This window comes from Lutra lutra, chromosome 8 (genome assembly GCF_902655055.1).
Source record: "Lutra lutra chromosome 8, mLutLut1.2, whole genome shotgun sequence".
Lineage (NCBI taxonomy): Eukaryota > Metazoa > Chordata > Mammalia > Carnivora > Mustelidae > Lutra > Lutra lutra.
Genome location: NC_062285.1, coordinates 66,681,690 through 66,706,916, shown reverse-complemented (window position 1 = coordinate 66,706,916; position 25,227 = coordinate 66,681,690). Strand labels below are relative to the sequence as shown.

The following is a 25,227-nucleotide window of genomic DNA, read 5'->3' as shown; positions in this document are numbered from 1 at the left end:
ATGTAGAAAATAGGAAATAATCTATTAAAGCTGTACCCGAGGTAATCTATTATTGGGTTACTTATAGAGCTTAATTTTAAAAATAGTTTTATTTATGTTGCACTGATACTTCTACATATTCTGTTATTTATTTTGGCAAGGATAAAATTGTAAGCCTATAATGATATTTTGTCAAAATAATCACTTTACAAAATACACAAAAACATAAAAATAAAATCATCTTATTTTTGCTTTAATTACTTTATATTAATGTATCCTTAATCACAGGACAATTTGGATTGTAGAAAATATAAAGAAGATAACAGAGATCACCCATAATGCCACACAGAAATAATCTATATTTACCAAATATATTTACCAAATCTATACCAAATAATAATTTGGTATTATTACTTCACAATTTTATTTCTTCTAAATACTCAGTAATGCTACGTAAAAACTTGGGTTTTGTTTTTTTTTAAGTTCTGAAATTCTGTCCTCTAGCAGATAAATTAGTTTAACCCATTTATATTTATTGTAATTTATGGTGAACCTTGATGTATTTCTAAAACTTTGTCTTATAGTTTTACTGCCAATATTTTTTCCCATCTTCTCTATCCCTTCCTACCTTCTATTCAGTTGAGAACCTATTGTGTACCTTTCATTTTTGAGGTTATAATCTATTATATTTAGTCCTGCTTTTTTACATAAAAGTAAAGTTTTTTGTGATTCTGATTATTATGATGCATAATTTTAAGGCCTCCTTGATAATTTATCATTTTACTTAATTAAAATATAAATAACTACAGTTATTTTATTAGAATAGCATTCTTATGGAGAATCACTGTATCAAAATATCTGAGCTTTTTAAAAATCTCTAATACATATTACTAAATTATTTTCTCAAAAGATTGTCTTGGTTACTGCTTCTTGTAGTGATATTAGAAAATATTAATCATTGCATCCATACTGGCAATGAATATTAATTTTAATGCTTTAAAAATTTGATCAAATAAAATATACATAACATTTCTTAAAACTTGCATTTTTTGGTTTATTTTTTTAATCATTAATTTTTTTCTTTCATGTGTTTTATCAATTTATCTATTGTGATCTTAATATTTTTTTTCACATCTGTTGCTCCGAGTTCTGTATAGCTATGTCTGTAATCTTTTTGAAGCTTTTCCCAGTCTATACTTTAACTTTTAAATTCACTAATAATTTTCAGTATATGCAATTTAAAAATTCTCCATTGTGTTTTCTTTTATTCAGAGATTGGGATATGTTTTTTCCTTTTCCTATTAGTTTTTCTTTAGTGGGTTTGATTTTTTACATTTCAACCTTTAATTCATCTGAGTTTATATTGACTGGGTTCAAATCTTAGTTCCTCTTCATAATAACATCCTTATCTTTGGCAAATTGCTTAATCTATGTGCCTCAGTTATGTCATCTCTGAAATGAACACAAAGAAAGAGTCTGTATCACAGGGTAATTGTGAGGGGTAAACAACATAATATATCTAAAGTGTATGGCACATAGTAAATGCCCAGGAAATGTTACCTATTATTGAATCTGTTTATTCTTGGAAGAACATCACACTTTATTTTTGTAAAGATCTTATTTATTTATTTGATAGAGAGAGACCCAGCGAGAGACCGAACATAAGCAGGGGGAGTGGGAGAAGGAGAAGCAGGCTTCCCGCTGAGCAGGGAGCCTGATGTGGTCAGATCCCAGGACCCTGGGATCATGACCTGAGCCAAAGGCAAATGCCTAATGACTGAGCCACCCAGGTGTCCCAAGCATCACACTTTAATTTATGGAGCTTTATTTTGTGGTTTTCTTTCTGCTGGGATTTTTCTCATTTTATTAGTCTTGGGAAAGAATTTGGCACAGTATTCAAGCACCTGAACTCTAGAGCTGAACTGTGTGGGTATAAATCCCAGCATCCAAACTAATTAACTATATGACCTTGGGTAAATTGCTTTACATATTTGTTTTTTCATTTCTCTATCTGTAAAATTGAGATATTTATGTCATTTGGCTCAGAGGTTTACTGTGAGGATTAAATACATGTAAAGTAGTTAGTGATAAGTGTGTTTATATCATGAGCTATTATTTGTTTCAAAATGTTCTTAATGTCATTTTCATCCATTTTTAATCCTCAAATGAAATTGAGACCTAGTCTGTCAAGTTTAGAGAGATCCCATTTCTATTTTGATTGCAAGTATGATGCTTTGGAAAAATTAATAATATTGAATCTTTTTACCAAAGAAAAAGCTGTATTTCTCCAATTTTTTCAATGCTGTTTTTAGATATATCAGTAAATAATTACAGTTTTTAAAAATTTTTTCACACTATTCAGAGTACTACTCGGTAATTGTGTTTAATGTTGTACATAAGGGCTTTATTTTTCTTATTTTTAAGTGTTTATTGTTAATACACAAGAAAGCCATTGTCTGGTTTATATTTATCTTCTGTATTGCTACTTTGCTCTTAATTCTAGTATTTCATTTAAATCCATTTTCTTTCCTATTCTTGTATATAATCACATAATAAGAAAATAATAGTTTTGCCTCCTCTTTCCTAATTGTTTAAAATCTGAGTTTTTACTTCATTTTGTACTATATTGCATAAGCCTCCAGAGTAATGCTGAATTCGTGTACTTAAGAGATATTCGGTGGCTGTTTTCCATGTTTCAGGTTCCATGGAAAGCACTTGATAAACACTTGATAAACCGGGACAGCACAGCCATGGGTGCTGTCCATACAGATCTTTAAAACTAGTTCATAGTCTTCACATAGTATCTATCAAATGTTGTGTATGAGTTTGCATTATTTGGAGGAGATGTTAAACAGCTTTCATTAGATTATCAGAAGGAGTTCATAGCCATAAAAGCCTGAGAATCACTAGTCCCAATTCATGGTGACAAATTTAAGCCTTATTTATATTCTGATTAACTTTACTTCATAATGATTTAAATGTTCTTATTCTCTATTATAGACTTTTTATATTTGAAAGCAGTGTGGTTGTATTATCAATTTCCTTAATGTATTCATATTTTTAAAAGAATCCACATTCAAAAAAAATCAGTTATTACTTTTCCATAGGAATCTGTTAAATAACTACACATTATAAAAAAGATTCTTTATAGATACCTTAGTTTAAATTTTAAAAAACAGTATTTTGAGTGTTAAAAGACAATATTGAAGACACAATTCAAGTTACAACTTAGTCACCCATGGTTTCTAGGAAACAGAGGAATAGATTGGGTCATGGTTTGCAATCTTAACTTGTGATTATTTATTGTAGACTAAAGATTAGGTATTTAAAGAACTGTGCTTAAATGAAAAATAAACAAATATGCTTGTGTATGTTTGTTTATTTGTTCTTTTGCTAGCAATTATTCTTTGTACATTTCTATTTCTTTATTGCTAGGGAAGACAGCAAGTACAATGTCTACAGGAGCACTTTATCGGTTCAGAATACAGAGTAAGAGTCTGGCCAGATGGCTGGCTCTACACAAACAAAACAAAGTTGAACAATGTGAGAGATGCCCACTCTTGTGATCAAAGAACAAGCCTCACTCCCCCAACTGCCTCTCACTTTACCCCACAATAGCATGCCAGTAAGTATATAGTCCTGGAGCAGCGGAGTAGTTGCTTCATGGAACCAGTCATTGCAAATCCTTAAAAAATATTTTGAATGGAGCTATAAAAACTTAAAGCATTGAACATTCCCTTCTCAAGTTATTATCTGTAAGGGTTCAATCTGCTATCTCAGCAAATTCACTTTCCATCTGTTCACGTAATTTATTTACAAATAAACTAGGGAGATTCTTTAAAAAGTTGGTGAGAAGTGGCTAGACTTGTAATTGGAATCACTGACCCTCATTGAATGGATTTTAGCCACAATGTGAAGAGGAAAAGACAAAGATAGTGGATGTCATGAGTGATTTAAAACAAAATGAAATTACCAAGACAGTTAAATATGACAGTACAATTAGAATGTGATTGAGGAAAGGGAACAGGCAACAGGTATATTCTTCCTTCTTTATTCAGTCTCCTCGGTTTATCTCTTCAGGTATGGTACAATATTACATAATTATTATTTTTAGGTCAATGAAATAATTATACTCTCAAGGCATTTGTTAACTTATCGATTCAAGGATTTAAAAAGTGTTCATTCAACATTTCCTGTATAAAGGCATGTGATAGATTCTGGAGCTTTCCCTTTTGAAGCTTATAGACCAATGGGGGCATCATGCATTGATAATTATTTAACCATAAAATGCAATACTTACAATGAAGGAAAGGCACAGGGAACTATGAAAGTGCAATAGGAAAACCATTATTTCACTTGTGGATTGAGAGACAACTTCTCTAAGGAATGTTTAGATTCCACTCTGAGAAATCCATGAGTCAGACATAGAAAAGCATGTGATAGGCAAGCAGGAATTAGACAAAGCAGAACCTTGTGGACCACATTAACACATTTATTATTATTATTATTATTATTATTATTATTATTATTATTTTAAATTTAGTGGGCCGTAAATAGAGGAAGACCATATCATATTCCTAATATTAAAAGGCACTGTAACTTCAGTTTGGGAATATTAAAAAGACCTGGAGATGAATAGTGGCGATGATTACACAACAATGTGAGTATTCTTAATGCTGTGGAACTCTACAGTTAAAAATGGTTAAAATGGTAAATATTGTGATGTACATTTTTTACCACAATAACAAAAGAAATATACTCAGTCTCTCTGAAAATATGCCCTCACGTGGATAATTATATTAACCATCGCAGGGTGTTATGATGGTATTAGGAGAGGGAATTCATGTAAAGAGCTTAGCAGATAACCTGGCAGAGTTGAACTGTTATATGTATATTTCAATGATGAGAAAAATAAAAATGAGCACTGTGCTGTGGATGAAGATGTTAGGATCCAAGTACCATCATATATTATCATTGGCAAGTAGTGTTAACTGCTTAACTTCATTTTCTTGATTTGTTGATTAAGATGAAAAGCAGTTACTTCTAGGTTATTTTGAAGGTAAAATATATGTAAAATATATGTGTCCAGTATCTGGAATGTAGTAGGTGTTCAACAGATAAGTAATTTCCTTTACGGGAGTACTACTTATGGGATATCAGTCCCTAAAACTTCACAAAAATTATCAATAAAAGTCAAATACAAATATATCCATTGTAAATTCTAAGAGTGATAAAGATACTGGACTAATCCTGAAGTCATTTGTAAGGAGAGTGACTACTGGATCATATGCTATAGGTATGTTTAATTTTGTAAGAAATTATCAACCTGTCTTTGGAAGTAGCTCTACCATTTTTGCATTCCCACGAGGACTGAAGATTTCCAGTTGTTCCAGGCTCCTCGCCAGCATTTGGTGTTGCCAATGTTCTGGATTTGAGCCATTCTAATAGATGTGTAGTGATATTTTTTGTTTTGGTTTGCAATTCCCTAGTGACATGTGATGTTGAACATCTTTTCATATGCTTATTTGCCATCTGTATATCTTCATTGACGATGTGTCTATTCAGATCTTTTGCCGTTTTTTTTTTTTTTAAAGATTTTATTTATTTATTTGACAGAGAGATCACAAGCAGGCAGAGAGGCAGGTAGAGAGAGAGGAGGAAGCAGGCTCCCTGCTGAGCAGAGAGCCCGATGCGGGGCTCGATCCCAGGACCCTGGTATCATGACCTGAGCCGAAGGCAGCGGCTTAACCCACTGAGCCACCCAGGCGCCCCCTTTGGCCGTTTTTTAATTGGGTTGTTTTCTTGTTGAGTTTTAAGAATTCTTTGTATATTTTAGATACTAATTCTTTATCAAATATATCTTTTGCAGATATTTTCTCCCATTCTGTGACTTGCCTTTTAGTTCTCTTGATACTTGTCTTTTGCAGAGCAGGAGCTTTTAATTTTAATGAAGTCCAGTTTATCAATTATTTTCTCCATGGAATGTGCCTTTATGCCTTTGATGTTGTATGTACACAATGTCACCTAGGTTTTTCCTATATTACTTTCTAGTTTTGTTGTTTTACATTTTACATTTAGATTTGTGATCTATTTTCTGAAGAGTGTAAAGTCCATGTCTAAAGTCCTATTTTGTTCCAGGAACATTTGTTGAAAAGATGATCTTTGTTCCATTGTACTGCCTTTGCTCCTTTGTCAAAGATCAGTTGACTATATTTAAGTGGATCTATTTCTGAGCTCTCTGTTCTGTTCCATTGATCTATTTTTCTTTTGCCAGTATCACTCTATCTTGTTTACTATAGCATTATAGTAAGTCTTGAAGTCAGGTAGTGTCAGTCCTCTGCCTTTGTTATTCCTCTTTAATATTGTGTTGTTGATTCTGGTTCTGTTCCCTCTCCATCTAAACTTTAAAATTGGTTTGTCAACAACAAAATAACATAAGATAACTTGCTGGGAATTTGATTGGGATTGTATTGAATCTATCGATCAAGTTGGGAAGAACTGGTATCTTGACAATGTTGAATATTCTACCTTTTCAGCTTTGCATGAAAATTTGCTAAGGGTGTCTGGGTGGCTCGGTCAGTTAAGTGTTTGCCTTCGGCTCAGGTCACGATCCCAGGAGCTGGGATTGAGCCTCACGTCGGGCTCACTATCAGCAGTAAGTCCGCTTCTCCCTCTTCCTCTCCCTTTCCCCCAACTCATGCTCTCTCTCTCAAATAAATAAATAAAATCTTAAAAAAAAGAAAATTTGCTAAAATACTTGTTTAATGAAAGAATAAATTGAACTCTTCCATACAGTAGCCATATCTCAAAAGTTTGTCCTCTTTTCGCAGCTTAGTCCTAGTCAAAAAACCAGCTGGCTGATAAAGATGTAACACTGAGAAGTTGCCTCTTTGCATTAGGACTGTCTGAAGTGTTAACTGTCTAATAGTGAATCTTGTGCTTAAAGGCTTCTAAATGAAGGCAGTTACATAGCCTTTCACAGGTGTGGTACTTTTTCTTTTAATTATCATCTTTCTTCTATGACATATCTTCAGTGGGATTAGGTACACATACCCCCACTCACATGCACACACATGTATTTATTGATCACATAGGGTGCAAAATATTTAAACCCCAATAGAAATATGAAAATATGTATGTCATGTTCTTTTTCCTCAATAACTTCTAATCTAGATAGGGGTGAAGAAGAACTAATACAGGGCACCTAGGTGGTTCAGTGGGTTAAAGCTTCTGCCGTCGGCTCAGGTTATGGTCCCGGGGTCCTGGGATTGAGCCCCTCATCGGGCTCTCTGCAAAGCAGGAAGCCTGCTTCCCTTCCTCTCTCTGCCTGCCTCTCTGCCTACCTGTGATGTCTGTCTGTCAAATAAATAAAATCCTAAAAAAATAATAATACAGGTGTCTTGTGTACATTTTTCATGTAATTCTTATAAGTACGTATTAGTATTCCCATTTGCCAATTGCTGATATAACTTGCCAAATGAAATAGTCATATGAAAGAATTCTGACTGCATCTACACTCTTGTATTTTAATCTCATTGCCTTTTGATAATATAAATACCTTAAAATGCTCTTACCATATGCCCAGACCAGACTTTCCAGGATAGTTTTATAATCATGTTCTGCTATACTTACCCTCATAAGCCATCAAGACCTGTCAAAATACCAAATTTTGGCAAAGAAACCACGTCTCCAAAATAATTTTTTTCTCAACCCCTGAAATTGTCTTCAAATATGTTTTCTAATAAAGTGTCCCTATATTCAGTTGAAATTGGCTTTGCATTTGAAAGATAAGCAAGAACCTTATAATAAGGAATCCACGAGTGAGTCAAACAAATCACTCCATGATTTTATTTATTTATTTTTAATGATTTTGTTTACTTATTTGACAGAGAGAGCTCAAGAGAAGGAACACAAACAGACAGAGCAGGCAGAGGGAGAACCAGGCTCCCCACCTAGTAGGGGGCCTGATGCAGTACTCGATCCCAGGACTCTGGGATCACCACCTGAGTCAAAGGCAGACATGTAACTGATTGAGTCACCCAGGGACCCCTCACTTAATGATTTTAGAAAATGGGGAAAACCTCATACGAGTTTACCACAGGATAGACTTTCCTATAAAGATAAATCCTGATCTATGTCTTGAAATATAGAAGAGATGCGTTTTCTCCTCCATAAACTGAGGTTAATAATAATAACTACATGATTTGGTTCATATGAATATTACTTAATACTTAAGCTTCTAGAACAGAGCCTGGCTTGCCAGTTGAGAGATGATAGAGTGTGTTTTTCTGTTAACCATTAAACTAAGAACTATTTAATTAATTTTTAATTTCGATGATATTTCCAGTGATAATTATAGAATATATGATATTATAAAGTATAAAATATACAATATTATAATTATAATTTCTATAACCTAGTATAATATATAGTATAACATATAAAATAAATACTCAATAGATATTTGTTGAATGAATTATGAAATGATGGTGTATCATTGACAAATTTTAAGGCAGAGAGTATAAGAGAGTTAACTTTTTTGAAGATCAAATTAAATTTTGTATTATTCACTTAGCTTCAGATATATGTATACACGTTCATTAAAAAAATAAACTTATGGCGCAGGTAACAGGAATCGGGGATAGATTCAGTGAGAGTGCTCTGATCCTTGTGCCTAACTAGTCTTTAAGTTTCTGAAGTTTGAGAATTTGCCTCCACTTCTATTGCCAGCTGGGGTTCTTCCGGGCTCTTTCATATAGTAGGTGCTCAATAGATACTTTTTATATTTATTTTTATATGTAATTTATATTACATATAAATAGAATGATGTATCCACTCTTATTGGAAACTTAATTAATATTTAATATAAATTTGAGTAAAAAGGGATAAGGCTCTTTGTACAGCTCAAGACCGTGTTGCTGTTGTAAATCTGAAACCTCCACATAAAGGCATCAAAATGTAGGAGTCAGGGAGCTTCCCCAGTAACTCTTCTGTCAATAGAACCATGGAAAGTAGACAAGAACAGAGTGCTCATCAACCAAAGCACTTGGGACTAAAGAGAATGATGATATTTTCTTGCAGAACAATTCAGCAAGGAAAACTCCCTCACTGTTGTGGAAGGAACCAAAAGTTCAGCACTTGGCATTTAAGGTTCCATAATTTGATTACACTCTTCTTCCCACTTATTTTTTCTAATGCTGTCTTCCATGAGTTCATGCTCTGGCCATATTAAACTCTGCAGAGTTGTCTGAATTTAACCTTTACTTTCCTCCTTCATGCTTTTACTATTGCCACTTTCTTCTCCTTGCATAGATCTGCCTATCAAATATCAACCAATGCTTTGCTTTTAGTAATTACTCCATAAATGTATTCAACAGACATTAAATGAGTGCCTTCAATGTGTAAGGCTTTGCATTAGGCAAATATGGTATAGAAAGTGGAATGAGCCAAACTGCTGTTGAGACATTTAAATATAGAAAGTCTCTCATTGTATGTATGTCTTTGATTTACTATTATTATGTTTGCGGCTGCTACAAAATGTCGCAACTTGGTAGGTGCTTCATAAATATGTATGGGGTGAATGAATAATTAAAAATTACCATCCAACTATCTTTCTGATTACATTATTTTACAATCTTCAAAGAAAATGAAACACATTTCTTGGTCTTTGAATAGCATGCAATAAAAACTGATGTCTGATTAAATAGCACAAATATTCTCGCATACCCTCTTACATGTGTTTCAGAAATGAATACTTGTTGAATTGTTTTACTAGAATTGCTTTACTAGAATTTTACTAGAAATGAAGTGCATTTAAAAAATAACTATCTTATGTTGTTTCTAGCTATAGGGGCCTAAATTATTTTGGTAGGAGTCACTCATCAATTTAAGTACTGACACAATACCTATAGCTAGTGACTCTTCTCTCCTATTTAAAAAAATGTAATGTCAAAGGTTATATCCTACTCTTTCCTTCTGTGTGGTATCTCTCTTAAACTGAACAGCGGCTAATAGGAGATATAAGATCATTAGCCTTGTTCTTCAATCATGGGTGGGACTCTTGTCAGAAGACAGTCGGAAGTTTTATATGCCTTTAGACTGGTGGGGTAGAATAAATACCTGCTCTTTTACATGCAAGATATACAGATACCATGTAGCAAGAAGCAGCTGCTGACATCCTGAATCTTTGCAGCTGCATTAGGGAGAATGGCTTCACGTGGAGCTTCAGAAAGCTGAGTGGCAGTAGCAGTGAATCCTTTTTGTTAGACATGACCATCTCTATAAAGGAATAAAGTCGTACAAAGGAGAGATTACAGCCCAGGAGGTCTTTAAAATTCCCAGTGTAAGTTGAGTGAGTGTTTCAATTTGGTATGGTTTCTTCCCAGGTTTTGCTCTTTTGTGAATGTCTAAGAGCAAAAAGCAAGGAAGTTTGAAAGTTCTGTCTTGCTGGCATGGGAATTTTTTTTTTTTCCTGCTGTCAAAGACTTATTAAATTCTGTTCTGGATTGTTAGATATGAATCACAGGGAAGGTATCATGGAACACATTTCTTAGTAGTAGTACAGCTATCTCAGATCAGTTTGAAGTGCCGTTAGGCAACAAGAGAAGTTAACAGCACATTCAGTCATGTCATTGTAGTCCAACAGGTCTCATTTAACAGTAGGAAACCTTCCAGGTATTAGTCAAAGTGATATATCAAAATGCCTCTCTCATTATGGCATGATAAAGTAAATCAGGTGTAGAAATACAGGATATTCAATTCTCACCCAGAGCAAATGGCACAACAAAGTACCATGCAGACATAATTTCAAGAGGTGAGTTGCTGAATGTTGCATACCTTCTGATTTTTAGAGTGTACTGGTTAAAGATGTGGCCCAATGAATTCGGCACACATTTGATTGTTCTCTCTCTCTCTTTTTTTTTTTATTGTTCTCTTGAAGTGTTGGAAATATTTTGACCTTCACTTAATATACTTACTATAATAGTTTTTGAACTTTGTATGCCTATACATCACCTGGGACGCTTGATTAAAATGTAAATACTTGGGTTATTTCCCCAGAGACTCTAACTTTCTTGGGAGTTTCTCAGACTTGTATTTTCTTAACAAGTACATCCAAGTGCTGTTAAAGTAGGTATGCCCTAGCCTGTATTTAGGGAAGCACTAGCCCATTAGCTGAGGTTTCCTTGTTATCTTCAACACCCCTACTCATTATTTGGATACATTCAGTTGCTTTCACTGATCCGTTAGGCAAATCATCGACAACACAGCAATTATCAGTTCTGTTTCCCAGTATCTTTCCAAACTTGTACCAAAACTCATTTGTCATATTTTACCTTTTATTTGATATTCATGTTTTTGTGAATGGTAATTCTTTGCCAAAAGTAGCACTATATTCAAAGTATAATAAAATATGTATTTGCCCTTGATTAATAAATGGATTCTTATTAATACACTGATAGGAAAGAAGTTGAGTGGAATCTCATAAATATATGTTTGAGTTTTAAATCTTGCTTGATAAAACAGCTCCTCCCTTGTTCATTGACTGAATCAGTAATTCTTGGAATTGCAAATACTTAGAAAATCATATTGCCTGATTTGCTCATGATTACTATCTCCATTTTCCATTAGTATCTCAATCTTCTAATTTCAAGCAAAATAATTGGATAGAATTGGCACCAAGTCATTTTCATGGGATGATAGGGGTGGGGGGTAGTTTGGAATCAGCAGGGCCTCTCTGCATTTTCTCAGATTTCAAGAGATACCAACCTTATATACATACACTCCTAAAATGTGGGACAAAATATATGTAGGACTTTCTATTTACTACCTAAAAGTGATGATTTCCTGAAACTACCTCTATGAATAACCGTGACATCGTCAATTATAGTCTTGTATGACATCATTGGCTTAAACTAGCCTGTGAAAAATAATGTGCTATAAATATCACAAGCAGGGGTTCTACTATTTTTAAGTCGCTCTGCATATATTACATGATTTTAAAAATAAATGGGTAATTAGCTTAATTATAAATCTAATTATCTAAAAATGTGAGTAGTCAATTGTTCTATACAATGCATGTTGTGCTGTCAGCACTCAATTAATATCTGTATCTTCAAAGCACTTAAATTTTTTTTTTTTCTCAGTAGCCTCTCAGTCATGTTTCACAATCTGGTGATGTTACATTTATTGAAATGTTTTGAAATCTATTGTATCGCTCCTCCTTTTCCATATACTTCACACAAAATCGAGTGGTGGGCTGTTTCAGGGACTAAGATGGTTGCAGTCTAAAGACTATTGTGCTCTACCCGCTAGTGGAACGATGGATGACTGTTCTGAGAAAGGATACTCTTTCCTTTTCATTTCCAGAAAATGGGGCATTTTCCTTGAGTGTGTGTTCTTACTCTTTGGCTTTGAACAGCAAGTTCTTCAGAAAGTTTTGCTAAGTATATTTGATCATAGCAGGAAGCTGCTAAAATATTGTTCCTGACTTTGCAGGAAAACTGTTGAAGATAATAATAACTTGATGACAGAGTTTAAAGAAGTCAGTATGAGGCTGGAGATGAACGTCTAATGTATGCAGTTATTCAGTGAGAGGGAGATGTGTCACCTATGTTTAAGTTAGATTTCATCTGAAAATTAATTGGAGATATAGAATATCGACATGAAGATGTTTAATGGACTTAACTTTTTTTTATTTTTTTTAAAGATTTTATTTATTTATTTCACAGAGAGAGATCACAAGTAGGCAGAGAGGCAGGCAGAGAGAGAGAGAGAGAGGAGGAAGCAGGTTCTCCGCTGAGCAGAGAGCCCGATGCGGGACTCGATCCCAGGACCCTGAGATCATGACCTGAGCCGAAGGCAGCGGCTTAACCCACTGAGCCACCCAGGCGCCCCTGGACTTAACTTTTAAATATATAATATCCTCTTTCTAAAGGAGTGGTGTCTTTAGTCTTTTAGATTCAAAAGCTAATTTTATTTCTGGAAAATTTAATTTATTCCACTTTAATATTTACTTTTGTTCTGTACATATGTTGTAGGGTTTTTACTTACATACACACGTACATGCACACATGTATCCATAGCCATATATGTGTTAGTATTCACAATCCTGTGAAGAAGGAACTTGGGTTTCCATTATACAGACTGGGTGACTCCTCAGGGAGATTAAGTGACTTGTATAGCAGAAGCAGAATTTCAGAAAATGAGTCTGAGGATAAAATGTCCCCTGCTCTTATAACATAGAGTAGGAGATATTGGTGTCTTTTCACTTAGATTAATCCGCATTCAATTCCAATAAGCTTCATTTAACTGTTTTCTGAAAATAATACTTTATAGCAAATGTTTCTCAGAAATAAAATGAACGCCATAAGTAAATATTCTTTTTGACATGGCTTTTTTTTTGTTTCTGTTTGTTTGTTTGTTTTGTTTATTTATTTGACAGACAGTGATCACAAGCAGGCAGAGAGGCAGGCAGAGAGAGGGGAGGAAGCAGGCTCCCTGCTGAGCAGAGAGCCCTATTGGGGGTTGGGGGCTCCATCCCATGACCCTGGGATCATGACTTGAGCCGAAGGCAGAGGCTTTAACCCACTGAGCCACCCAGGCGCCCTGACATAGCTTTTCATAAACTGTGTTGAGGGTAGATCAGGATGTCTCTTTTTCTTTCTAAAATAGAGATGTGACCATTTGATTATATATGTTAATATTTTATCAGTATTTGTAAAATCTTGTTCTCTGTCAAAGTAAATGATTGTATAATCATCAGTTGAATGAAATATTAGTTGCATTGGCCTTAATTATATAATCCTTTAATTATATAACAGTACTGAATAATTTGCACATAATTGTTGTTGGCTAAATGCTTGCCAATGTATTGTTGAAGCTTTTTAAAATAACATGTGGATTAGCCTATGCCAGAACTAAACATAAGAGCTAGATAGTGTCTGTACAACAGAAAACTGAATATCTGGATATAGACCAAATTACTCAAAGGAGAACACTAGCATTGTCTAAATTAGAAAGGGAGAAGTAGGGAACAAGACAAGTGTGGGAAGAAAGAAGGAAAAGCAAGGAAGGTGCCACATAGTGTGCCACACTATGTTGTCTTATGGTAACATGTTGTTTTAATGTGTGACTAAGACATTTAATAAAGGATGGGGGAGAAAAGAAATTGAATTTCCTTGGAAATTAGGGAAGTGTCAATACATGTCAGGGTTACAGCAGTCACTAGACACCTAGAGATCTGTGATGGTTTGGGGGATGCTGCTGCTGAGTAGAGAAGGCATGGGGCTCTGAAGGCCAGCAAGTTTGGGGAGCTGGCCAGCACAGTGCAGCCTCAGGGACAGGAATGCATCCTTGGTTCCTGCTTTTAAGCATTATGTATTTTCAGCCACTGAGAAGAAAAAGGTCTGCTGCTGTAAGTGGCACGTCTTTGTCAGAGTTGTTTTTTTCATTTGCTGCAGCACTTTCAGGCCTGTGGGGCTGGAGAGTGAGCTGTGAATAATGGAATGGTATGTCCTCCAGAGTGAAGGAAGAAGAGCAGTTTCTTCTGCATTAGCAGGAGTGGGTTCCAGACTCTCTGCTTCTCTCCTCTGCAGCACTGCTTAGGGGATGTGATCAGGGAGTCACAAATGATAAGATACTGGTGACATAATAGAACAAGTCTCTAACAGAAAACAAATGTGTGGACAAGATCTGAAAGATGCTTTTATATTTGGACGCAAGAAACCTATTAAATGAAATAAATTACATGCTGTCAGGCTGATGACTCAGTGTTCTATTGAAATAGGCAATATTTTGGAGTGAAGGAAAAGAAAGCATGGTATGACACAGACAAGCTCAAAATAATGAAAACTTTTCCTTCTGACTCAAGCGTGAATATTCAGATTAGAAGACAGACTTCCGACACACAGTGAAGTACATATTAAAAAATGCTTTAAAATATTGCTAGTTAGACGACTATATTCTAGACTATGTTTATAAGTAACAATAATCCCTAACAAAGAACAAAGCTCCAATGAATGGCATTCCTTGTTATTTATTTTCACCATCCTACCCTTATTTTAAGGAATTAAAGTTAAATTTCGGTTTGTTTATGGCAAATGCTTTGGAATAGTTATTGGGTGGTCCATTCATTCCTTCATTGATTCAGTTCAGTAAATGTATATCGAGAACTTCTATGTGCCAGGCATTATAAATGCAACAATGAACAAGAGACATGTCCCCTGACCTTATGGGCCTATGGCCTTGCAGAATAAAAAATTAATATTTATTAAATAGTTTCATAGTAAATATTTCACATGCACAATGTCATACAACTCTTAGAATAGTCCTATGAAATAGTCGTTCTTTCCGTATTTTACACATGAAGGAAACTAGGGTCAGAGATTGAATAACTTGCCATAAGTTGCAAGCTGAAGAATGGATGAGAAAATTTGAAAGCATAATAACAGAGAGTAGAATGGAGGTTATCAGATGCTGGGATGTGGGAAAAAGAGGAGGTAAAATAGAGAGGACTGTCGGTTGCCAGGGGCTTGGAGGAGGAGATATTGGGCTTAGAGGAGGAAATCTGATGAGTTATTGTATAATAGGTACAGAGGTTCAGTTTCGAAAGATATAAAAACCTATGGTGATGGGTGGTGGTAATGGTGGCTCAACAATATGAATTTACACAATACCAGTGAACTGTACACTTTAAAATGGTTGGGATAGTATAAGTGTTGCCGTTAATGGGGAAACATTTCATGACAAGTACCCAGGGTATTTCTATATATGCCATTTGTGAAAACTTTGACAAAATGAAGAACCACTACAAAAAACCATGATGTTCATTATTTAGTACATTCGTAATTTATTACTAATTGTAATAATATTTGAAAGAAAAACAACCATAATATCTTTAATTGATTCTTCCTACCAGTCCTTCAGTTAAATTTGATCTTCAAATTAAATTGATTGATTTGGAAATGTTTACAACTATGCCATTTGTACAAAAAGTACTGTTAGGCTCAATTGTTAGAGTTTAAAAGTAGAAGACACCAATTGAGTGACTTGCTTATGTTCCTACAGTGTCAACCCTGGAGTCAGGTGATAACCCTCTGATACCAAGTCTACTTGCTTCATAAAACGTGTACTTACAAATATATTTAAGTAAACTAAAACTTATTCTATAAATAAGAAACATAAAATAAAATGAAATCCATAATATTGTTGACCCCAAATGATGAGCATTTACCTTTCCTTTTTTTTTTTCTTTCTATCCTATCCTTTTCCTTTCTCCCCCCCACCCGCTTTTTCTTTTGTTTTTGATGCAGGTGTTTATTATCCAGCTACCCTTAAGCTAAAGCTTTTTTGGAAAATAAAAACAAACCTTTATACATACAAGATGAAAATGTGGTTGCTGGTCAGTCACCTTGTGATACTATCTTTTACAGTCTGTTTATCAGGTAAGAAATATCCTTTGAGAATAACATGGAGGACATTAGGAGAAGGAAAGGAAAAGTGAATTGGGGTAAATCAGAGGGGGAGACAAAGCATAAGAGACTGTGGACTCTGAGAAACAAACTGAGGGCTTTGGAGGAGAAGGGGGTGGGGGGGTGGGGGAACCTGGTGGTGGGTATTAAGGAGGGCACTATTGCATGGAGCACTGGGTGTGGTGCATTAACAATGAATCTTGGAACACTGAAAACATGAAATTAAGATGTAAAAAAAAAAAGGAAATATCCTTTGCGTAGTCTCTGTAAATTATGTCAATGTAATCAATATGTGTGTATTCACTTTATTAAATCTGGTACATTAAGTTAAAATTAATGTTTTTGACATCTGTGTCAGATGTGTAAATATATATTAAAGTCAACCCTGTTTTTCTTTTTATTTTCAAGTAAAATTTCACAAGATTTAATCAGTCTTATGTAGTGGTAAGCTGGTAAATGTTTAAAATGTGGACCTCTGGGAGAGAAAAATAACCCTACTATGTAGCATTCTTCAGTTGCTGGGGAGTAAATATTCCCACTATGACCAACCTTGACAAATTAACATAATTTAATGTGCTATTGGAAAAGATATACAACAGTTCACCATTATATAGTATTTTCACCATATACGTACAGTAAAATGAAGTAACCTCAAAAGCATAAATAAAAGTAGAATGTAGTAAAATAATTAGAAAGTAATGAGTTTTAAACATTTGTTACCTTTGTTTTTAATTTATTTATAAGTTAATATAATTTAATTTTCATTACTGGTTGGTCAGTCTTGTGAAAAACAATTTTAAGATAATCTACAGTGTGTTAAGGACATTGAAGATAACAAAGCAGTTTTGAAAGTTCTCTAGTTTTAGGACAAATACTATAATTCTATCTTTCAAAGACAAGTAAGGATTCAGAAATATTTCTTATAGGGAGAGATGCATTATATTTTTATCTGGAAGCAGCATGTTTTCTAACAATCAATTTTTCTAATACTTTCATCTCAATTACCTTAACTCAGTAAATACTTGTTGAGCTGTTAATTAAGTTCAAGACATAGATGGATCTCATCCTTCATTTATCAGTCCTCATTGATTGTTTCAGTGATGAACCTGCTAGGCATCCTACTGCATTTCTTGTTTATTATTAAGGCAATAAAAATGCTATTTTATTTTGGGGAGTATTTTTTATTATTATGACTTCAGAATTCATAAAATATAATAATTTTCATCAATGCTTGAGAATTTTAATGACATTGCTATAGCCACAGGAATTATCCACACAGTTACATGCATATTTATATATTGACCACAAATTTTGATGCAACTATAAGATGCAAAGACATGAAATAAGTACTTGCAAACATCTGATGATACATCAACTGTAATGGTAAAGGTCCACTAATGTAATTTCATTAACTAGTATCTCAGTTATTTGATTAATGTTTGAAACCACAACTTGAAAGCTGCTTTGGGATTAAAATTGCTTTATCTCTTATTTTTAGAGTTTACGTGGTACAGAAGATATGGTCATGGAGGTAAGTTGATGAAAGGGTAAGGTTTAAAACTAGCTTTTCTCAATTGAAGCGTATTTCACCTTTCTTTTAAGCTATTAACTCTCTAAACTTAAAGGCAAATGGTTAATGTTAGATCACTTGGGGATTTTGTGAGTTGGTTTATCTGGGGTCATAAGACAACTAGTTTGACTGCCCGAATGAACTGAGTGGATATACCACAAACAAATATGCTATTAAAGGATTGTAGCCAATAGAAAATATTCCATGTGGCCTGCATTTTTTTCCTTGCATGCTTTGTAACAATTCTATGCTATTAAATTTTGAAGCAATATTTTAAGTATTGTAAACACCTAACTTACTTTTGAATGTCTCTTGCTTTGCTGACAAGATAGAACTAAAGTTAGTGACCTCAGAACCTTAAGATTCAGTTTAATTAGGACTCCAAAGATGTTGCAGAATTTATTGTTTATGATTTATTAAATATAACAGTTAATTCTGCTCATTTAGATTCTACTTCAACCACTGAACATTTCTTGCCAGAAATAGAGGCAGTATGGGATACTGGAGAAAATAGAGTCTAGAGTAAGAACAGCGGGGATTTGCATATTCAACCTGGTATTCACTAGTGATGTGATCTTGTACAAATTATTCACCTTTTATGAGCCTCGACTTCCCCATATGTAAAAATTACAAGATCCTTGCGAGAACTGAAAAAAAAAAGAATATGATGAGAGTAGTAGTAACATAGAATAGTCATCTATGTTACAGGTACTCAGTGAACATTCTAAGACTAGAAACTTACAAAAGCCACTGCAGGGTAGTAGGAGAATGCAAAATTGAAAAGAATCACTGAGCAACCAGTGCTACAACTTGCGTGCCAAGTCGGGGGTATTCATGCTAGTGTGGGTCAGAAGAACTTCCATTTGTAGGTTGCCATGAGGATTATGGGAAAGGAAAGTCTTAGCATGAATTCCGCCAAAGCCACTTCTGTTTCCACCTATGAGTTATGGATCACTGCACGTACACTATATAAAGATAGGTTCTTTGACTTCAAGAAGCTTACCATATACTAGGAAATAAGATAAGTAGGCAACAAATTTATAAGAAAACATATACTGAGCATTTTAAAAGATTTACTTTGAGCAATTAAGGAATAGTTAATGTTGAGAGTAGTAGGTAAGGGAGTCCTGAAGTATTTCAAAAACTTAGAAATGGAGCTGCTTCCAAATAAAAAAAGTGGAACAAATAAAAGTAAAGAAGTAAGGAAATGTGGGCTGTATTAAGTCAGTAATTCTCCAAGCATTTCAGTAAATGCTTGTTCTACAGGATATTAGTAGGATTTACGTTAAAAGGGACTTTATTGTCAAATAAATTTAGGAAAGGCTAATTCATAAAAGTTTAATAGTTTATTAACTTTAAGTGATAAGTATTTGTACTACTCATTTAGTAAGTGTAATACATGTATTACTTCCTTGGACTGCTGAATAAAGGACCTCAAACTGGGTGGCTTATAACAACAGAAATTGAATTGTATCATAGTTGTGGAAGCTAGAAGTCTATAGCAAGGTGTTAGGAAGTCTTGCTGCCTCGGTAACTGGTAGAAGAAGGCTTCTTCCTTGCCTCTCCCAGCTTTGAGTAGCCTCGGACATTCCTTGGCTTGCAGCAGCCTGATTCCAACATCTACCTCTGTCTTCATATGTATGTTTTCCTCCCATGTCTGCCTCTGTGTCTGAATTTACCTCTTTTTGAAGTTGCCAGTCATATTGGATTAGGGCCCACTTATGACCTCATCTTAACTTGATTACTTCTATAAACATCCTGTTTCCAAATGAGGTCCCATTCTGATTTGCCAAGGATTAGGACTTCAACATATCTTTTTGTGGGGGCACAATTCCAAACAACTATATTACACCAAGAGAAAAGTATTGTGAATCTCTAATGAGAGAAGAGTTTTAAAATATCTAAATATTCCAAAACTTTTTGACCACCCAGCTAATTGTTACTAAGGAAAAAAAAATAAATAAAAAATAAAAAAACTCATGTAGGCTGACTGACATCAAGTTAAATTCATAACTGCTAACTTCAAATGAGCAGCTGGTACTGCCCAGCAAACATACTCCACTTCCCCAGTGAATTCATTTTCTCATTTTCCTAGATCATGTCATAGTTGCTTCCCTCCCTTTAAAACTCCAACAGCTTCTTGCCATCTTGCTTCCTATTACACAAAGGTATGAGAGACAACTTGATAATTTCCACAAGTTGACACTACCACGTTTCCTCTCCTCCTACCTCTATGCCCATACACTCTGTCTTCCTGATTGTTTCATATATGATGTCACCATACTAAACCCTATACTTGTACACTTGTCCTATCCCATCTGATTTATTTAAGTTCATTGCCCCAGCAATTATCCCCTGTGTCTTCTCATCATCAGATTCTCCCTCTACTGGATTATTGCTGTCAACATGCAAACATTCTCCAGTAATCTCTCTCATTTAAAAAATCATTTCTCTGCAAACCCCACACCTTATCGCTAATATCCTTCTTATCTATTCTTCTTTGCATTAGTATTACCAAAAAAAAAAAAAATAGACTGTGCTTTCTGTCTTCAAATTCTGACTCCTATTTTCCTTTGAACCTACTGCAATCAAACTTTCACATCAACATTCAACCAAAATGCCTTGTCCATGTCACTGCGATGTACCTATTGTGAACCCAGTCGTCAACTCTCAGGCTTTTTACTCATCCTATTGGAAATCGTGCTGTAGTTGCAGATATTATGTGTAGACATAACATCTATAGGTAAAAGAGGTGTATGTTTTTCTCATATCTATTTCTTTTTTTTTTTTTAAGATTTTATTTATTTATTTGACAGAGAGAGATCACAAGCAGGCAGAGAGGCAGGTAGAGAGAGAGGAGGAAGCAGGCTCCCCGCTGAGCAGAGAGCCCGATGCGGGGCTTGATCCCAGGACCCTGAGATCATGACCTGAGCCGAAGGCAGCGGCTTAACCCACTGAGCCACCCAGGCGCCCCTCATATCTATTTCTTTTAAAAAGCAAGAGACCTCTTAATAGACCTCTGAACACCTCAATGTCCAGAGTTGGCTTGCAAATTTACCACCAAGCTTGTCATAGGAAGGAGTAATGTAGTGGCATTAATGATTGTCAACCTGTACTTCTGAGTCATGGGAAGGAGGATTTGATCCTTGAGCATATCTGACCTTTATCATCAGGGTGGAAGGGGAGTACTGGCACTGGTGAGTCAAGCAACAGTATCTGCCACATCACGTAACTGAGTGGGAATTGAGGTTTTGGGTTTTTTTTCCCACTTATGAATGGAAGAGTTCTATCTAATATATTATCTTGGATATATAATAATTTTAACTATTACTACATAATAATCATAATAGCCTATGTGACTAGCTTTTAAATAAAATATATGCATTAAAAAATACATGGATTTTTTATTTTAAAAATAAAGTACACCAAGGCTTATTAAAAAAAAAAAATCATCAAACCTTAACTCCACGCTTTTCCATGTCTCTTAAAAATTTCTTCCTTTTTTATTTTTTGGATTGTATGAAATCAACTTGTGTCCTATTGAGATAAAAGAATGAATACAACTAAGTTCCATATAGTGAACATGTAATGTTCAGATATTTAATTAGTAACTAAGTATGTGATAGCAAATATTTATTTTAGATGCTTTTCTCAATTATGATCTTTCTTAATTTAATAATAAGATACAGCTTTCTCAGGACCAATTTTTACCTAGCCTAACCTAAAATGAAAAAAAATCTCTTTAATTCCTTTGTAATTTAGTGATTAAAAACAAGGGGAAGAGATAAATAGCAGTATAATACTTATTCTATGGGAATTAGAGAATGAAATAATCATTAATTGATAGAATGGGATTATCATATGACTCTAATATTTCAAGCAAATATCAAGGAAAATTAAAATTCTGAAGAGAGAGCAGATACAGAATTTCCTGTGTCCTTATAGTACTTTATCCAGATTTTCATATTTTTTCGGTTAGGATCCCTTCAATTACTTAGCATTATTTTCATTCATATAGCATTTTTCTATCTCTAATTATGATTTTATAGCATTCACTAGCTTATCATTATTTTGTGATATAGTCACTGTTATCAATTAAAAGAGACTAGAGATAGCCTAGAAGGTGAAGTGATAAAAGTAGGCCCTTCAACTGGAGCATGCCACATAGTGGGGTATACATGAAGTAGGTGTGGCAAGATGCCTGACAGTTAAAGAAAACACAGTATTTGGAGGCTCTAGCTGTGGACCTTCGGGCAACGAAGTGGCTGCCATCAGATGATAGGCTCTTGGGCAGGTAAAACCATGGAAGGGTAAATGTAGTCAGTCTTTCTGCTAACATGACCCCAGTTTTTGTTCTAACAATTTGATTGCTACAAGTTCTTCAAACCAATTCCTTTGTATTTTAGTTACGGCAAATTACTACAGAATCATGTATTACCCAAGACCCTAAAGGATCTCAACACCTGAGTATTCAACGTCCAAGCTCTAAACATCCTTGTTCCCTTATTAGTGGGGAATGGTTGACAGAGAAGACAGGAGGAAAAATGATCCTTTGAGACAATTTAAATAGTGTCTGACTTAGAGAATTTATTGTGTTTCAAGAGATTTGTAACATTCACCATCCCATAATTATTGTAACATTGTAAATATTGTAAAAATCCCAGTATTAGACTCCGTTCAAATTTTTTGGCTGTTTTTTTTTTCTAATAGTTTTTTTCCTGAGACTCTTCTTATAACACCCTTATGTAGAATAATGTTTTTATAACATAACAGATTGAGATGACATATTACAGAATGAGAAATAGAATTTGTTTCAAAATAGATATAAAATGAATAAAAAATCTCTCAAGTACAAGTCATAATTATACTTTCAATTTTCAAAAATAAAATAGAATAGCAAGATTACAGTGGACCATCTCCACATAGTGAGAGGTGAATAATATCATGATAATTTTAAATAATAAAACTGATTATGTTACTGATGGAACTGAGAATGGCACAGAAAAAAAGCAGTAGTTTTTGCCTATTGTTTACATTTGTAAATTTAACAACAAATAATCCTATACAATTTCATCCTTTCTTGTTAAACTTCATGATCAAATTTAAGAAATGAACTTACGTCTCCAAAAGATTACCATTATGTGGTAGAAAACTGGTGAATTTGCATTAAAAGCAGATCAAAAGAAAGAGTGATTTGAAATGCTGCCTTTAATTAGCTGGAGAAGCCATCTATAATTTTGTGCTCCTTTTTAGAAGAATCTACCCAGTAAGAAAAAGGGCACGTATTTAAAAAGTAATCTTATTTTTCTGAAACATAATACCTATTTTTTGTTTCGTGTGCCCTGTAACCCCATAATACATCCAAAGCACCATAATTTATCACCTAATTACTTCCACAGCTGCAGAAAAAAGCAGTAAGAAGGATATATTTTCTGTTGGCTGAGAGTGTAATGCTTGCATTAATGCATCCTTTTCTGAGCCTTGTATTCTCCCAGAAATTTATTTTCCCCTCACCCGAGTGCCCTAGCTGAGAGAACAGAGTGATAAGCTCAGATACTCTCCAAGGGGGTTATGAGGGTAACATTTAGAGGTTCACTGAGCATACCCATGCAATTCAGATGCTTGTTTTTGAGTCATTTGTCTTTCAAGGGTCCAAATACATTTCCCAAATAAAATATGTAGAGTAATTGCTAAACCATCTAATGGAATACATTGTTTTATTTAGGCCAGACCATTTTACAAAAGCATAAAACACATATTTGTGAAATAAAACCAAAGTACTACTGTAATGTGAAGTGTGTCCTATTCCACTTTTTGACCTAGAGAATGATCCAGGGGAAGTATCTTAAATGCAATGTCTTCTCAATGTGAAAAATAAATCCAGTATTTTGGTGGAAATTAGCTTCATATTTTTATCCCCCGAATGTTTCACTGTCTGTTCCTATAAAGGCCAGATGGAAGTGGAGTATGAAGAAGTATATACATATAATTTATGAAGAGTTCTTGTCATAAGAAACAAAAATAGCATGGGGCACTAATATTCCCCAGTTTGGCATATAAATGTCAACGCAGTTCACCCACAAAGTCTTTACATATGCCCCCAGAGGTATTGCTTGGCAATGAGATATAGTCTCATTATTATTATTATGTGACATTCCATTATTTTCAATAGCAAATTTCATTGCTGTTATCTTTTCTAGAAAAAATTAAATTATTTTTAATGCATATGATTAAGTTGAAGAAGCTACTTAAAACACCCTCAGTCTTATAAAAGCTGACCAACATTTGTCTTAAAAGCATATGCCTTAAAATTAAAAGACACCCCATGAAATGAAATATTTAAGACTATACATTTAATTAAAATATGCAAATCTACTGATCTAATCTCAACCCTTAAGTAGATGTCTGCTTATGTCTTCGTTGAATTTGAAGGTGCAATACAGTACTTTAAATAATGAGGCCAATTTGTATGAACATAACTACTTCAGAGTGATAAAAGTATTTGTTTCGGGGGCTCCTGGGTGGCTCAGTGGGGTAAAGTCTCTGCCTTCGGCTCAGGTCATGAACCAAGGGTCCTGGGATCCAGCCCCAAATCAGGCTCTCTGCTCAGCAGGGGGCCTGCTTCCCTTCCTCTCTCTCTCTCTCTCTCTGCCTGCCTGTCTGCCTACTTGTGATCTCTGTGTCAAATAAATAAGCAAAATCTTTAAAAAAAAAAAAAAAGTATTTGTTTCAAGAAAGCTAATGAAATTATAAGTTGTGAATTTAGGGTTATTACAACTTCTCTAATGGCACTGCCAGAGGGTACTGTGGAAGCAGATGCTAGACAGCCTGGGACTGGCTATTTCTACATTGGAAATACAATAATGTTAAAGAGGTTCTAACTAACACAACCCTGCACCTTTGAGATGAGGACAAATTTTGTGAAATAGTGTGCAATCACTAATAAGTCCCTATTACTAAATAAAACAGGGATTTTGTTAGTTACAAATCTCTCCAATTTGCTGCTTGTGGAATACAAGTTGAAAATAACCCAAAGGAAAACCCCTAAACTTGAACACCTGAGATTCCCTTGAGTGTGTCTTTCACAGAACATAATTTTTTGATTTTAATAAAATCCAGCTTGTTTTTTTTTTCTTTAATGGATCATACTTTATGTATTGTGTCTAAAAACTCATCATCAGGCTTTTTATATAAATACAATGTACTCAG

General features: G+C 34.4%; 1 protein-coding gene across 3 annotated transcripts in view; it reads left to right on the top strand.

Annotated features, from left to right (window-relative positions):
- The window catches only part of CNTN1 (contactin 1), a 375,956-nt gene that overhangs the window by 180,869 nt on the left and 169,860 nt on the right, over positions 1–25,227 (top strand). For all 3 annotated transcript variants that reach the window (XM_047742599.1, XM_047742600.1, XM_047742601.1), the window contains 2 exons: positions 16,290–16,421; positions 17,947–17,979. In XM_047742599.1, coding sequence (XP_047598555.1) covers positions 16,361–16,421; positions 17,947–17,979 — 94 coding nt within the window. In that variant the 5' untranslated portion in view covers positions 16,290–16,360. The remainder of the gene's footprint in view (positions 1–16,289; positions 16,422–17,946; positions 17,980–25,227) is intronic.